Source organism: Ylistrum balloti, unplaced genomic scaffold (assembly GCF_031769215.1).
Source record: "Ylistrum balloti isolate Yb309-2 unplaced genomic scaffold, AGI_CSIRO_Ybal_v1 Utg371132, whole genome shotgun sequence".
Taxonomy (NCBI): Eukaryota; Metazoa; Mollusca; class Bivalvia; order Pectinida; family Pectinidae; genus Ylistrum; species Ylistrum balloti.
Genome location: NW_026782621.1, coordinates 481,812 through 497,889, shown reverse-complemented (window position 1 = coordinate 497,889; position 16,078 = coordinate 481,812). Strand labels below are relative to the sequence as shown.

At 34.8% G+C, this 16,078-nt stretch overlaps 2 protein-coding genes across 2 annotated transcripts; both read right to left on the bottom strand.

Annotated features, from left to right (window-relative positions):
- Window positions 1-126: 126 nt before the first annotated feature.
- On the bottom strand, window positions 127-6,846 carry LOC132560985 (metalloprotease mig-17-like). The gene is made up of 13 exons (XM_060225692.1): window positions 6,771-6,846; window positions 5,604-5,728; window positions 5,287-5,413; window positions 4,031-4,188; window positions 3,032-3,109; window positions 2,503-2,663; window positions 2,209-2,243; window positions 1,901-2,015; window positions 1,555-1,710; window positions 1,166-1,298; window positions 930-1,049; window positions 612-699; window positions 127-501 (listed from the first exon to the last, which is right to left on the bottom strand). The coding sequence occupies exons 1-13, from the start codon at window positions 6,844-6,846 to the stop codon at window positions 374-376; spliced, it is 1,500 nt and encodes a 499-aa protein (XP_060081675.1). The 3' UTR covers window positions 127-373.
- Window positions 6,847-9,381: 2,535 nt separating this feature from the next.
- Window positions 9,382-11,450, bottom strand: LOC132560970 (uncharacterized). Its single transcript, XM_060225678.1, has 5 exons — window positions 11,271-11,450; window positions 10,988-11,015; window positions 10,400-10,612; window positions 10,065-10,180; window positions 9,382-9,522 (listed from the first exon to the last, which is right to left on the bottom strand). Exons 1-5 carry the CDS (start codon window positions 11,448-11,450, stop codon window positions 9,382-9,384), a joined length of 678 nt encoding a protein of 225 aa, XP_060081661.1.
- Between the last annotated feature and the right edge of the window lie 4,628 nt (window positions 11,451-16,078).

The following is a 16,078-nucleotide window of genomic DNA, read 5'->3' as shown; positions in this document are numbered from 1 at the left end:
TATTTTGTCTGGTTTGAACTGAGTGGTGTGCATGATAGTGATGAATAGTATGTGACTCAAAGAACCATTTCCAAATAATTAGAACTTTATTTTGACAATTTGAAATCGGTATTGATTTCCAACCAATATATTTGCTCTTTTCAGAAAAGTTGTGCATCCAAACAGTCATTTTCGTGTTTCAGTAGGTTAGAGTGCAGCTGTTTCACACTGATGTTTAACAGTGGTTAGACAGGTGTTTCTTTTGTCTCAAGCTCATAGCCACATGTAAGACAGCCACACGTTCATATTACTACATAAATAAAACATTTCTCTAACCATGATCATGATCTGTTTTTATATAACCATTGATCACGTGTGACCACATTCGCAAAGTTTACATAAGCATTGAGCATGTCTGACAACAGTAAGCTCCTATAAGTTTGTGCTCACATATTAGTTGACGTCCATACTTCTTGGCCATAGATGTACAATACGCGGGGTCTTTATCGCCAACAGGACATTCTGAAATGCCAGGGAAATAATTCAGTTAAGAGTGGTAATGTTTCATTTTTATTATCCAAATTCACGTCTGCATAAAGTAAAACTTCACATGATTTGTCATTTATTTATACCTTTCATTGATGTTGGCTTGGCGAACTTAAACCCATTGGTCTGCCTCTGTATTGAAGACGGATCCACACAGTTACCGAGATGACATATCTAGAAAAGATAACAAGGTATTTTTAGACAGAGCCAATTGGAAAAGGAAAGCATTTATCTTGGGTCCATGACCATCGCATAATGGTATTACAATATATTATACATCCATGTAATATATAGAAATTCGGAAACTCCAAACGATTTTTTCATGAAAGGAAGTTTTGATCTTGCTTCTCATTTATGTTTTTGTTTATTTCACTCCAGCTTATTGCTAAGATGTAAATACTCACCTTCTGATGTGAACAAATTGTGCCCGGTAGTGCTACCAGACGCGACTTAGTTTGGCAGATCCGGGCATTACTGGGATTAGTGCACCAGAGTTGTTCACACATGTCATGGCGACCATCACGCTGTGGAAGACAAAAAAACGCATGTACACGTACTTCAGTGCTTGTTATAAAAAAAATGTGGACCGTTTACGTTTAGATTGGAATGCCGAGGGTACTGAAAATGATATCGATTTTACCTGACAGAAATCGGACTGTGGACCAAATACCATCTGGCACTGTTTCGTAAGTCCGTATATGGAACCAGGAGAAATGCTGTTCGATTGGATGTTCGCCTCTCTAGTTCCTGAGGTTAAACATCTTCTCCGAGACCTGGATGGTTAAACGATATTCTCTTTATTGTTTAAATGGAACAGTCTACCATTACACAATACTGTAGAATGACAATTTTTAGCGGTAATCTTATTTCAGCGCTAAAGATACGATTCTGAAATCTGATTGCGCTAATTGCAGTTGCCGTATGTCGTCAATAAAAAACAAAACAAAACAAAAAAACGCGGCAACGCAAATTTATCATTGCGCCTATTTGTTTAAAATTGATATTACGGGATAGTTTAGTCATACTTACTGGAGGTGACTTGCCATCTGTTTGATGCTGCATTCCGAGAAGTAAAACATGGACGTTGTTGCTTTTCCATTGATGCTCTGCCTAGGGGACATAATGTTATCCATATCTGCTGAACAGGCGGAATTGAGGCGGTCTCCGTCGTGTGTGGCACCTAGACTATATATCAACAATGAATTGTGAGGCAGTCATACTGCTGTCCGCAACTCGCAATTTTCAGTGCCCAATATAAATTTTTGTATCTAGAAACCATGATTGTAAAATGATTTTCTGTTCCATATGCATGCTGTGACTTTTCAAACGAACAAATAGATAGATGCATTTATAAAATATGTACTTCCGCCCATACCTGTGCCCAAGTTCGTGAGTGGCGATTCCTACAGCAAGAAAATCCCCGTTATCATATACAACTGAAGAGGATTTTCCTTCCAAACTTCGACATACAGTTCCGATATATGCCAAACCTGAATATTATGAAATAAATGAAGCAATGCAACATTTTTCACTTGATATTTTCAATGAGAGATACGAAACTTGTAACCAGAAGTACTAGGGATAATTTTGAAGTACTGTTTCAATTTTTAAAAAAACTTTATAATTCAATCATATGATTAAGTTTTCTGGGCGTAAAATTGAATTATTCTGGTAATAACTTACCGTCAACTTTCCTTTGGCCTTTATATAACCGGTGTCTGAAATCGAAGAATATCAAATTTATAATTTTAATAGAATTTAAAACCGATGATACATATAGTGTGCGTTTAGCTACTAAACATTTCGAAAGTGTGTGTAGATTAAAAGTTATGATAAATAATGTCAGTGTCAAATAGCATTATCAAATGTTTTCCGGTAAACAAATTACTTGCAAATGACCAACTTGCATCATTGCGCCAATCTTTTGCTAAATGATTGACAATGTTCGCTTTTGTGCGTCTTTTGTCCAAACCTCACCCTGTGAAAGCTACAGCGTGATCGTAATTAGGTAGGTCGGGGTATTTCCTTCGAAGCCACATCTGAAACTTGTTCAGAGCTGTATCCACATTCACAACACCTTGGCGGACAGTCCGAGGCCAGAGCACAGAGTTCTCGAGCCAGCTAGCATCACCACGGTTCTTATCACAAGAATAGGTTATTTGGATATCAATATACATGTGAATTCTCCTATTACAAACAATAAAATATCTGATATTTATTTTGAAACAACAAAAATGAATAAATAAATCAAATCTAATAATAGCACCATTTGAAAAACGACCAAACAAGAGTTTTCGCAAAGGCCTTATCAATGGTGTCTCATAAGCTTGGATGTCAAGTGGAATATAGGATATTATAGGGAACAGAATCAGGAATTTGAAGACAAACTAGTCTAGTAAGTGACGATAGTTCCATAAACAATGTATTCCAATTACGAAAAGAAGTGAATATTACTTATTTCTTGTACTTACAAGAGTGAGTGTGTATTTCTTTGATGCATTCTTACCTTTGGAATCACAATGCCGACCAAGCTGACGTGGACTGACAGCAACGGAGATTGGATGGTAGAGAATCGTTGGTTCACCTGATTTATTAAAAATGCTTTAATAAGACTTCACAATAAGGTTAAGTAGGTTACTCTTATCTGTAATAGGAAGACGAAAGAATTTACTGGTGCCAATACAACTAGCAATGAAAATGTAAGTTATATACTAGTGTTTTGTTGGTAAATAGACAAATGAAATAAAACATAATCTATAAAAGCTAACGAGTTAAGACTTTATAGCTGTATACACAAGAGTAGTTATCATTTAGATATTTCCTTATTGACAGATTGTTCTAAAGTGGATGAAAGTTATGGACTCGTTTTTAGTCAGTTTTGTGATCTTACTGATCTCGTTTTAGTATTTATTGTATAGTTTATCATAGTGATAATAGATAACAAACATACGCGTGATTAGCACCTCTCAATACTAATTAAAAAGCATACATGGCAAAGCCTAATAATTATCTAAACGGTCTGTCCTGGGACAGTGATGCTACGGGCTTAAATCGTGAAACCTTTAGGTGTCAACTGAAGAAAATCAAAATTGGTCGAAACAAACCAGATGGGGAGGTGTATTAACCCTAAATATTTAATAAAATTCAGAATTTCAAGATTGCATGATTTCCACAGAAAGCTATAATTACATGTATTATTTAGAGCCTTGCAATTTTTCGAAGGAAATAAATGGTTGACCCTTTGGCGATTCTTGTCACGTGGTTTGGGGTTGCGTTGACATTTTTAATGAGGACGCGATTTTCATTCCGGTTAACACATCAAAATGATGGACACTGTGAATGAACCAAGAGATGCCTTACGTTTCGAAAACCAGATTTTACTATGTTGGTACTTTTTTTGTTTTATCAGGTTTAAGCTCTTTCTTTCGAGCAATTTTGTATTCATATTTTTTTGATGTTGAAATTAAAACAGGCCTTTGTTGATGAGAAAAAGGTCGTATCGTACCATTGAGAAGAGAATACGATAGTAACGTTCGATATGCTCTTGAGCTTTCCTCTTGTTGTTGCGGTTATTTCGGAGGTACTTCCGGTAAAGGCAGTAATCAACTACCGCCAGAACTTCGACATCAGCCATCACACGACGATGACTGTCTTCTGCCATTCCTAAAACGACATCCAGTCACGTCTACGATAAAATTCAGGCGTTTAAAAACGTCAAGCATGCTTAGGACTGTAAAGACTTTGTTTTTGTTCTGATATTTTGTTATGTGGTATTAAATCCCTGGTAAATTTGAGTTATTTCATCTAAGATATTACCTGAAACTATAAAAAGAGATAATCAAGTCATGAAACAAATCATTTAAATTTCATAAAACTGACACTGAGTATACAAACATTATGTGTGTTCTTTAACGAATCATACCTGCCGTCAAAACCAAGATCATCACGTGCTTAACGTTTCAGAGCATCTTGCATACAGGAAGAAAACAAAGTAGTTCAAAATCAGTTAATGGAGTGTCAAATTCTTATTATGATATATATGTATATCTACGCTTGGACTCTGTATCATACACAACAGAAGGGTGTTTATCTCTGTATCATATACAAAAAGGCTGTATATATAACAGTTATTCACCAGAATGATGTTAACGTTGTATCATTTAACAATAGGGTTTTAGACGTATCACAGTTTCTTCACCAGAACAATGTTTAATCCTTTATCATATACAATAAGGTTATAAATATATATATATATATATATATATATATATATCACAGTTTCTTCACCAGAAGAATGTTTAACACTTTATCATATACAATAAGGTTGTATATATAGATCATAGCTATTCGTTAGAATGATGTTTAACTCTTTATCACCAGAAGAATGTGTAACCATTTATCATATACTATCATATACAATAATGTTATATATACATATATATTCCAGTTATTCTCCAGAAGAATGTTTAACCCTTTATCATGTACAATAAGGTTGTATATATATATATAATGAAAATATCAACAGCTCAGTGTCCGGTTCAATATATGAAAGCGCTCATGCTTTACACTTAAATACACATCGTGTTTCTGATTATTATTCTCAATATTTATATCACAGTTATTCATCAGATGGTTGTTTTTCTCTGTATCATGTACAATAATGCTGGATGTATGTAACGTATTATACACAAAAAGGTAAGTTATATATTTTGAGTGATGCACATTAAAGTTGGACGTTTGAACGACTAGATCTCTACTTACGTAAGTTTTGTCCAGTCTGTAAAACAGCTTCCCCATTATCAGCATTAATATAATCAACAAAATCTCTTTCTGTGGAATTCTCCCCATCGCGTAGAAACTCCCAATCAGTCGAGTCATCAGTGGTTGGCTGTGAAATTCAAACAGAAGTGAATCATAATAACTGTTTAATGGTTAATTAATAGCAACACTACCACTGTTGTTGTTGTAAGTATAAAAACGACATGAAGTCTGGTCAGGAATTAAGATTATCTACCAACAAATTATATCTAATCATGGTCTGCAGTGTATAAAATTGATATGAGGGTAATGTTACTTACTTGATAACTGTCCTCCAAATCTATGTATGTAAATACGTCTTCGTCATTTATTTCAGAGTCTGGTACATCATCGTGAAAGTGTGTATGAGTGTAGCCTTCTGTTTCTGAAATCTCCCTCACATTACCTGTAACATGTGTTTATTTCACATTATTAAACGTCAAATTATATTCTCTTTAAATTGTTTTCACACTCGCCATCAAGATTAGCACACTTAAATAACATAACGTGGTTTCCAGGAGACCGTTAGGAATTGTACAAAAGACACATAAGTGAAAAAAACAACTTTCAGTATAAAAAGGGGGAAAATACCAACATGACAACATAATCATAATCCAAACTCAACTTCAATAAACCAGGGCAAAATATGAACAAAAGAAAGATTTACAGAGATCTATACTGAAAACATACCAGGAAAATACGACAAGGTGTTCCTGAAGAGTAAATGTGAACAAGGTATACAACAACGGAATCAATGGGTAGAGCATTAAACACAGCTAACATATAGCAATAGAATATTTCTCAATGAGGTCCTTATGGCGACCAACTTTCCTAACCTGCATATTTTGAACCCTTGTGTTACGAGTTTGTCAAAATACACACACGTGAATAACATATTTCAATACAACTAGGTTCACACAAAATTGGTCAAAATACATTAATATAAATTGCGTTCACTTAAGAATGCACAAAAGGCACACAACTGAATAACACCTTTCAATACAAATAAGTCCCCATAAAATCAGTTCATATAAGATTGTACGAAAGACAAACAAACGAATAACACTTTTCAATACAAATAAAGTTTAAAAGGCACATGAGTGAATAACACTTTTCAATAAAAAAAAATAGTGTGCATAAGACACTAATATTAAATTGCATTTTTAAACAAACAATAAAAGAGATTTACATAAGACGCTCAAACAAATAACACTTTTAAATACACATCAGTTCTCACAAGACCGTACATAATATATACAAGTAATACCATTAAAAAAAATTGAAGATCAATTTCGACAGGGCTTAGACACACCATCAGAAATTAAGTCATTGCAACCTGAAGTCTCGAATTCTAGATCAATCAATGAAAAGTTAATTCTAGATTTAACTAGATTACTAGATTCCTCAGTTTAGGTGACATTGCTGATAAGCGAGTTCTGATATCCTACCTTGATTTATGATCGTCCAAGAGAAACACAAGGAGGAGCAAACGCTGCAGTATATGAATATACTGTACACGACCATCGCTCGGGCCTAGATCTACTTGTTATGATTGTAACTGAAAGAAATGATTTATGTACGATCAAATATCATGCTGATGCAAAAGAAGGGCAATGACGTTTGAGTACCAGATCACTTAAGTGGGGTGAATCAAACAGTGTATGAATTGTAAGCTTAAAGATTTGTTTTATAATGTTGAATTAATTCTCAAAACAATATTCTGTAAATTGGTTTAGCACTTTACTGTACAAATAATACATTACTGTGCTGGAATCAGCTATATTTAACTGTAGACGTTAATTTCATATCAATAATCAGTAATAATTCTTCCTTGTATGAAGCCTACAAAGCTTTGTCAAGCTTTTTATATGGGCGGATAAAGATGGTGTTATTTACCAATCCTTTAGCAGAAGCCCGCTGTGTTAGATGTGCATCAGGTGGTCGGATACAGGGACACTGCCTAAGACACTGGTTGCTTGTGTACCTCTTAGTCGGTCAGTTATCGGTGCAAAGATACGACAGGGTACATACGCTCACACAGTGTTCTGTGCGGTGTACTCTGTGGTTAAAGATCACTCAAAGTTTTACTCGCTATAAAGCATTCTTCATCCAAATGCACTTCCTCGTGGTTTGTGCGATTATGTGTACTTGTATAATCAGCATACGTCGATGTAGATACACAGATAATATCGTATCTAATTTATTAGTCATATCTATCCACTAATTTGTAATATATTTTAATGAATGAATATGCCTAATCATATCTGAACAATTGAAACGTATACCATTTTGTAAAATGAAATTTTAGAATAAGATAAGTAGATCAAACAAACACAAACTATTGATGGGAATATTGAAGTATTAGTATTATCAGATATTGTAAATTCACTAGAAATGTCCTCACGTACGAGTAATACCATAGACAATGAAAATATTACTTGAAAATGGAACATATCTTAAATGCAATGTATCGATATTTTGGGAATACAACTCTGCTTTGCAGGTAGGGTGAACGAATTGTAGCTGTTTCCCTAATGTATGATTTTAAAAGAAGCCTAACTTTGTAGCCTTACTTTCTTCCCATATCCTATTATTCCCTGTCTCCTTTGATACTGCCTAACTTTAGCCTTAAGTGAGCGTTCGTACCTGTGAGGCAGTTTTTGGGTCCTTTGCCCTGGCCGAGAGATACAGTATAATGACCAAATAGGATGTCCCGCTTTCTTCCGGTTGTATACTTCTGTATGGTAGCACGATAAAGTTGGTATCAGATCCGACCTATCACGACGAGGCTACATCGAATTAATTTTCAACCACCCACAAACACACATAATGAACACATTTAATAATATAAAACCTCAAAACTCAAATTCAAGCCGACACTTTTTTAAAACATGATGTGTCATGAAACACTACGCCCTCGGTTGCAACAAAATTCTGAAGTGGGGCAATAAACTTATAGTGTTTAAGGCATGTGCTAAATGCTAAATTCATGCACACTTTGTGAAACACTTGTGTCTAACGGTGCAATATTTATGGCAAATTTTATTATTTTTAAACGTAGGGCATGTCACGGTAAAGGTCACATGATTAGATATTTTAGTACCAACGGAAAGATTTGGAAACACCTAATATAAAAACCCTACCTCTTGGATTGCAATAGATATTGGCAAGGTTAAAGTTGACAACAGGCAAAGGATTTTTGAAAAAAAAAGAGAAGAAAGTTTTAACATTCGTTTATCTCTATGCATGTCAATACATATGATTTATGACCAAGTGCTTAAGACTTGTCCTTGGGAAATAACAACGATATGAAATGAGGAATAACCCACTCAACAAACGGCTTTAATGGTCCAACACTTATAGGGTATAAAAAAAACAGGCGGGTAAAATGTTTTCCACGTTGCCTTTGCTTCACGTTTAATCTGAGATGTGGCCTATCAAGTCAAGTATAAGGACATTACAGACCACAGTTGATATTGACGATTGACTATACAAAACCATGGCTACATGGAACAAGGTAGTTGATAGCAAATCATTTGTGAAATTGTAAACATGAATATCAACGGAAGCAAGTTTTATTGTTGGAAAAAAGTAATTGATATCCGTGGTGTTATGTGTATATATATTGATATGAGGAAGGATCCATCAGGGTTTTGAAATTTGAAATGTTGGAGAAGGATACCATTCGTTGTGTTAAATATCTTGTCGACCTGGGTTATTGTCATTATTTAACTTCTGGTAATGTCATACCGAAGTGTTTTGCTTCAATGTGGGCTATTATATCAAATGTGTCATGATTTGTATGTCTAATGATTTCATTATCATTGCCATTGTCTTTATCTGTGAAACTGGCTTTACTTGGATTTTAATGTCGACTGTTGTAATAGAAAAGCAAATTTATTAGATATGGTTTATTGTCTTTATTTTCATGTCGGAAGAAGACCCGTTACAACACAATATGTCATCGCAAAAGAAATTAATGTTCAAATGTATGAATCCAAATGTATAGACGTTAACATGCTGACTTTGTTTATCTATATAGCAAAGAGCGAAACTATATCACGGCTTGCAGTATTCGTCAAGAGACTGAACAGCTTTACACACTATGCTAACGTTATGTCCATTCTGTGTAAACAATGGAAGCGAGCTGAACATTCCGTCTGTATCGTCTGCATCGTCCACACTGGTGAAAACCGTCACCTGAAACATTATAGATATGTCAACATCACAGAATATTCTTTGTCTTACGGATTGTTAAATAGTTTTTTATCCTTACATTGTCCTGAAATTCACGAGTTATTACCTTTTCATCTAAACAATCTAATAATCTTATAGCAAACGTTCATTCAAGAGAAGAATCATTCTGTTAAAACAATACAGATGAGGTTGGTAGATAACTTGGTACCACTGACAAGAACTAACGCACTAAAACATATTCTTAATACGGCACCATGATAGAATTCTCAGTGACATTTTCACAACAGACGAATATGGGGAAAATCAGAATACGTTGTTGATCAGTAATACACGTTTACAAAGGTAGAAAATGTAACTAAGAAACGAGCAATAACTGTGGTTTTCCGTTATACATGGACACAGTTCCTATTACCTTATCATCCCCCGAACACAAATGTCGAAATCGAATTAACTGTCTTTTTTATCCATCTCGATTATTAGCAAGATCATGTCTTATATAAATAGTTGATCAGGTTTTTACGCGGTAATGTTTTCAATAATCTTACCTTTCGACAATTTTTGTTTTTGAAGAGATCTACGCTTGCATCCACCTCAGTTCGTAAGCCAAAGACTGTGCTCGCCTCTTTAGCCCAAAGTTGTTTAAAATCTTCCCATTTCATTCCTTAAAACGGTTAAATAAAAACAGTAACACTTAATCTATGTATGTAATTTGTTTTCCATCATACATGGAATAGCAATGTACTAATGTACAGGATATGACGTCTATTACTAATACTTTTTCATACATTAAATATTACATCATCACTTGATACCTGTATTAAGTAGAATCCTACCTGTCATAGATTATTTGTAGGAATGTGTCTTGATTGGCGTAACATACCGTGATAATCAAGTGTCAGCTCGTTCCAGTAAGTGTACTTTTTGTTCAGTTTACGTGGAGAAGGTTTACAGAGAACGGGATCAACATCCAGCACACTCTGGGCAAACACCTCATAATCTGTGAGGGGTGTACATGTTATATCATTCAAACCATGACCAAATAGATTTGAGATGATGTTTTCCAACTTTATTTCGCCACCAGATATCTCAATCACTATAAACAAAAACAATACATTACATATTTTACAATGATAGCCAGCATGATATCATCACATATTTCGTGTTTTCAGGTGATCTTACCTTGGCTCGATCGATCCAGGTATTACCTCAGCCAAAAACACTATTTTTGATACACACTGCATTTATACAATTTAGGAAATTCTTATTGCTAATAGGAATAAGTTATTTTTTCAATTTTGTTTATAGATATAGTCTTCCACTAATACAATCATGTTTTGAGATGATCGACCTATAACAAGGTTTATAATAAACAAAGCAATGTTATAAATTCGATTAAAACGTTTTACCGACGAACTGTTGACGCTAACGCGCGCACACTTCAACATATATAACGTATGTTGATACATACCTGTTACAACTCGAGGCTCACCTGTCACCTGTGACAGAACAGTAAAGATAATGTACAAAGCAAATAAGGTATGTATACACAAGAAGATGATGTTACAACCGTTAACCGTTATCAGTTACTCTTGTTATATATTTTACACAGGAAGCAAAGATGTGACACCTAGACCAAATAGGAAATTGATTAATTAATTATACTATTAAATCAGACGATATCAGAAATGATGAAAATCTATTTTTGCTAAATAAAAAATATCATTATATTTAACCAACAAAAACGATAATACCTTGAATTTATGAATTGTCCTGCAAGTCGGATTTCCATTTGTATTAGAAAAAGACTCTCCCATCAAAACTGTGTTGATTTGACTTATGACCGTTTCTAATGACCATCCCATGTCTTGGCATATTTTCCAACACGATTCACCGATTTTGATGTCCAATAGATATAACTGAGTTTTAGACATGGCGATGTTCCGTTATACTTGCACTGAATACCTGGATTATAAGACCGACAAAATCCCAGTATACCTTTCAGGATCCTAACATAAAACTGACATAACTCGTGTTTTACTGAGTCGATTATAAAACTGCCTCACCAATCCTACAACAGACGTCATGATAACGAACAGCATAGAGTACAACAACATCCGGGTACGATCAATGAGCTTGTCATGGTTTACTTTTCTTCTATGTGTGTCTATACTTTACTTGCTATCTATCTTACGTGTGCTTTGTGTACGAGCCTCGAACAGATAGAATCAGTTCGAGTTATTGATTTGTTTGACAAATTTATATTTATTCAAGCAGCTATGATATTCTGTCAGCATTGCTCACGGAATGATGGACTGATTATTTATCTGTATAGAACTTTCTAGGGTTTTTATCTATAAACTTTTGTGGGTTATGCAAAATAATATATTATTGAAACACGTCGACTGGTGCGCCTCCTCATCTAGAATAGATATTTCATTCAATCAGTTTTGATTTCCCCAGTAACTTCCTAGGATTCCTAGGTTATTTTGCTCTACTTTATATGAATCTGAATGTGTGTGTCTTTTGTACAATTTTTTAGAGTGCATGCAGGTCCCGGGCTAGACATAACCTTCATGCCATGTTTTTATTTACTCGAATAGTGACATGGTTCAAGATATACACACGCACTTCTGAAGTTTTAAAACTGTTAATTATGGGACTAGTCCATCCCCCAATTTAGATTTTGACACTTCTTTCAATCAATTTAGAATTTCCTCAGGCGCCTCCGGGTTTAAGCTCCAAGTTAACCCCCTAGCATCACTGACAATTCATAGAAGGACAAAATAGCTGTGCAATACAGTTTAGTTCAATATTTGGCTTTACTATTTGATTCTGACTTTGTATCGAAAGGTGTTTTTCACCTCTGCATCTTCTGTAAGTAATCCTATTAAAATAATGATGACGCAAAACTTAACGCCAGAAGATGTCATGATCCAATCACTGTCGGTATACCCTGAAATGTTGGAAATCTTGGTACAAGGAATTGAAACACTTCTAATAATGAGCATAAGAGAAGTTTTAATGGGGTTACCTTTGACTACTTCTTGTACGAGCTTTCTGAAAAATTCATGTTACTACACTGTATTTTAAAGGCATTTGATACTTTGTGGAGAGTCTTTAGGGACCTAATGCCATCTATTTGACACATTCTTCTCCATTCTATTTTGTTAGACATTTTTATTTATTGTTGCATCTACGTCCGGAATAAATGAAATTATATCCTGTTCCAAACTACATTTATTATTTACATTATATCAAGACACGTCTTATCTACTATGTAACACATGTGAATGTGTGATACTTAGAAGAAAGTGACACACCTGTGTATATATGTAATACAGGTAGGGTAATTCCTGGTAATAATACAGCGCAATATATATATGTGTGTATAGATAACTGGATGTGATAGCGTTTGCAAAATCAATACCATATGAGTTAGAAAGAATGACACAGCACTTATAATTATATGTAAATATGTGAGTATACAATTGCTAATACTATACATTTTTAACTGTCCTTATTGACGAGGTAAAATCAAAAGACCTGTCACAAAAGAGACGACATTCACTGTTCAGAGCTCAGGATGTATCAGTAAAGAATACGTGACAAACAGGAATTGTTAGGACTTCATTTCATCAAATTTTACTGACATTGCAAAGTCATTTGGACCGAATAACAGACAATGTAGGTTCATTTTATCAAGGGAAAAAGTATTATAAATAATGGAAAATTAACAGTTAATTGTATAACATGTTTTTAAACAATTTTGAAATGAAAATTGAAAACTTTAAATAGCTAAATAATGAATACCACGAAACATCAGTTGTAAAGAATGGTTCTTCGAAACTCTATCCACAGTCTATTTGGAGACGAATGTTTACATGACAATTTTCACATGCCAGAGCAAAACTGGATGTGATTTAAATTCTATTGCAGCTTTCAAGTTCGAATATTCATAAATCACGTTACCAATAGAGCACCAAGAAACCAAGAAATAGAGAATTGCCAAGAAATCGAGTAACCAGTCCCACACATCTGTTTTTGTTATTCTAGGAATCATCAATGGTGTTAAGGGCCTAAATATGAAAACCTAGGAGGCGACTGAGGAAGATCAAGACGGATCGAGGAAACGAAATGTCATCATTTATATGTGGAGGTGCAAAAGCGAGGGAATGCATTTTTGGTTGTAGGTATACCTGTACATTTTTCTTTCGTGCTAATAAATATTTGCCCCTCTATGACAATAAATGACATGACGAACATAGAACATATATAGAAAGTTAATATGTTGTGTTAAAATGTTGTGTTATTGTAGTATGATTGAAAGGCTTTAAAATGGATTTAAATGACAAACAACCTAATTGCAATATTGTATATGTAATTGTATTTAATTAAGGTTTGTTGTGAGGTGATATATAATGGTCAACGAAATCAGCATGAACAGCTTCCATCAAGCTGTATGCGATTTAAATTTCCCTATGCTGAATTTTCTATTTTTGGATAGCAACTTCCCTTCACCCACACCTTTGGTGCTTACAAGTCGCAGTTGGTTCGATATTCAAGAACCTGATCCCATTATCGCGAAGTCGTCAACTGACAGAGATACAGGTTGATGAAAAATGTGGGACAGTTTTACAGTCGTCATAGTGACCTCATCGAGAGAAAATATATTTCTTTGTGCGATATGAAGCTTGACATGCTTGATATCCGTTGGTTTACATGGCGGGTGTCGTCTATGAAGCAGAAGGCGTTTACTCTTCCGAAATACCTTATCTTATTGCACTTTTTCAGGAGTCTGATAAATTGGTCTACATCCAACACAATCTGTACGTACATCGATCCCAGATTCGAGATTATTACCCTCCAATCTCACTTCACTCCCTGGTTATTTCAACCAACATAGTCTAGATATAGCAAAATGTGTATAGAAAACGACATGCTTCCCTCCGCAACCTATTGATTTTGTATGCTGCACAATAAAGTAAATTTAAGCCTATTTGATTTCTTCGTATTTGCCGAGTGTCCCTAATGTCAATCAACGTTTACACCATGAAAGTGAGATACACTTCCTCAATGCCTAATTGATAAAAAAAATCCAGTGAATACTTCCCGAATGTCTTTGAGTATTAAACTTCATAACACTTACTTGGGAGGACAAAGAACACTGTACAAACTCGTTCTTTTGTTCGGCTGTGTAGATTTTTTGTGTTTTGCCAAGTTTTAAACATTTCATTTGTTTGTATTTTAACAATGAGGTTTATGTTTACTATGTTGTTCAATAACATGTCACGAATTGATTAAATCGTCAGTGTAAACGATTAAAGGACAAACGTTTTGCTTGCAGTATCTAAGTCATTGTATGGGTTAAATGTGTCACCAATGCCGATAAATACATCCAACCTGGGTTTTAATTATCCAACAAGTAAGCAGTTTTAGACCGATTGTCCTCTTGTCTTCAACAGACTTAGTATATAGTACACACAAGTAGGTCGTGATTTTATTATATTCAGATATTGTAGGTATTTTATCTCCATTCAAATAGTTTTCTATTTAAATCAATTACAAAGACAATGTCTATGAGATTATTTTTGCACTACCGGTTAAATAGTAAATATATCATACCTACATATAATTGCATATTTCTACATAGATCATTTTAAAAACAAATTCTCAAAGAAAGTGTGTCAGTCCAACGTGACCTGTCGAACTTGAACACATTTGGCTTGCCGGGCGGCGCAGTGGTAAAGCACTCGCCCTTTCACCTAGGCGCCCTGGGTAGGATTCCCGGAGCGGATAAAAAAAAGGGTATTGGGGTCATCTGCCCGACTACCTGGGTTTCCCCCGGTACTCCGGTTTCCTCCCACAGAAAGACGCCTTTCGCGTTTCCATACTAGCCAACATTTGTGATTAATATAAAAGTGAAGCTAGTATCGCAACTGTTGTAAAATAAAGTGTATGTTATGTAAACAACACTCTAAATGAATAACAAATGTTACTTGTGCAAACATGCGTTCAAGACAGCTTGTGACCTGCTGCAGCGTGGTTCGATGTTTATCCTCAGAGTGATCTTGCATTACAACCAAACACTAGAAGGACTAAACGCATGAGTGATTCAGCTGAATGTGTCATACTACTTTTCTGTAGATATCATTGAAGGGATATTTTCTCGTGTGCGTACTATGTACGGCTCTATGCGACTTATATCTCTGAAGTTAGTCGTAAACCTGCATGTCGCTTCTAAATTCTGTTGAATATTGGAAAGGTTTAGCATAACACATGAAATCAATACTCTTTTCACAGAAATATCCAATCTTAAAAATTACGTAACTGAGATTAAGTTATTGAGTTTGAGCCCTTTCCCGTAATTTATTTCGGCCAATTTTTATTTCCTTCGACCGAGAATGACTCTTTTTCCCCAAGGAACACTGACTTGGTCTAGAAAATCGTAACAGCTGTATGGCGCGTTCATCGTTTTTCGTACAGTGTCTGTCAATGGTAGAAACGTTTATCTACATGTTACGACTCGGTGTAATTAAGAACTTATTTTGAGACTTCGAAT

Excerpts from the sequence above, each read along its gene's own strand:
- LOC132560985 (XM_060225692.1), bottom strand. The coding sequence starts at position 6,846 with ATGGTCGTGTACAGTATATTCATATACTGCAGCGTTTGCTCCTCCTTG. Across the intron at positions 2,016-2,208 it reads AGGCCAAAGGAAAGTTGACG|GTTTGGCATATATCGGAACT; the intron begins GTAAGTTATTAC and ends CATAATATTCAG. Across the intron at positions 1,050-1,165 it reads CACAGTCCGATTTCTGTCAG|CGTGATGGTCGCCATGACAT; the intron begins GTAAAATCGATA and ends TGTCTTCCACAG.
- LOC132560970 (XM_060225678.1), bottom strand. The coding sequence starts at position 11,450 with ATGTCTAAAACTCAGTTATATCTATTGGACATCAAAATCGGTGAATCG. Across the intron at positions 10,613-10,987 it reads TGAGCCTCGAGTTGTAACAG|TGATTGAGATATCTGGTGGC; the intron begins GTATGTATCAAC and ends TTTTGTTTATAG. Across the intron at positions 9,523-10,064 it reads AAAACAAAAATTGTCGAAAG|GTGACGGTTTTCACCAGTGT; the intron begins GTAAGATTATTG and ends ATAATGTTTCAG.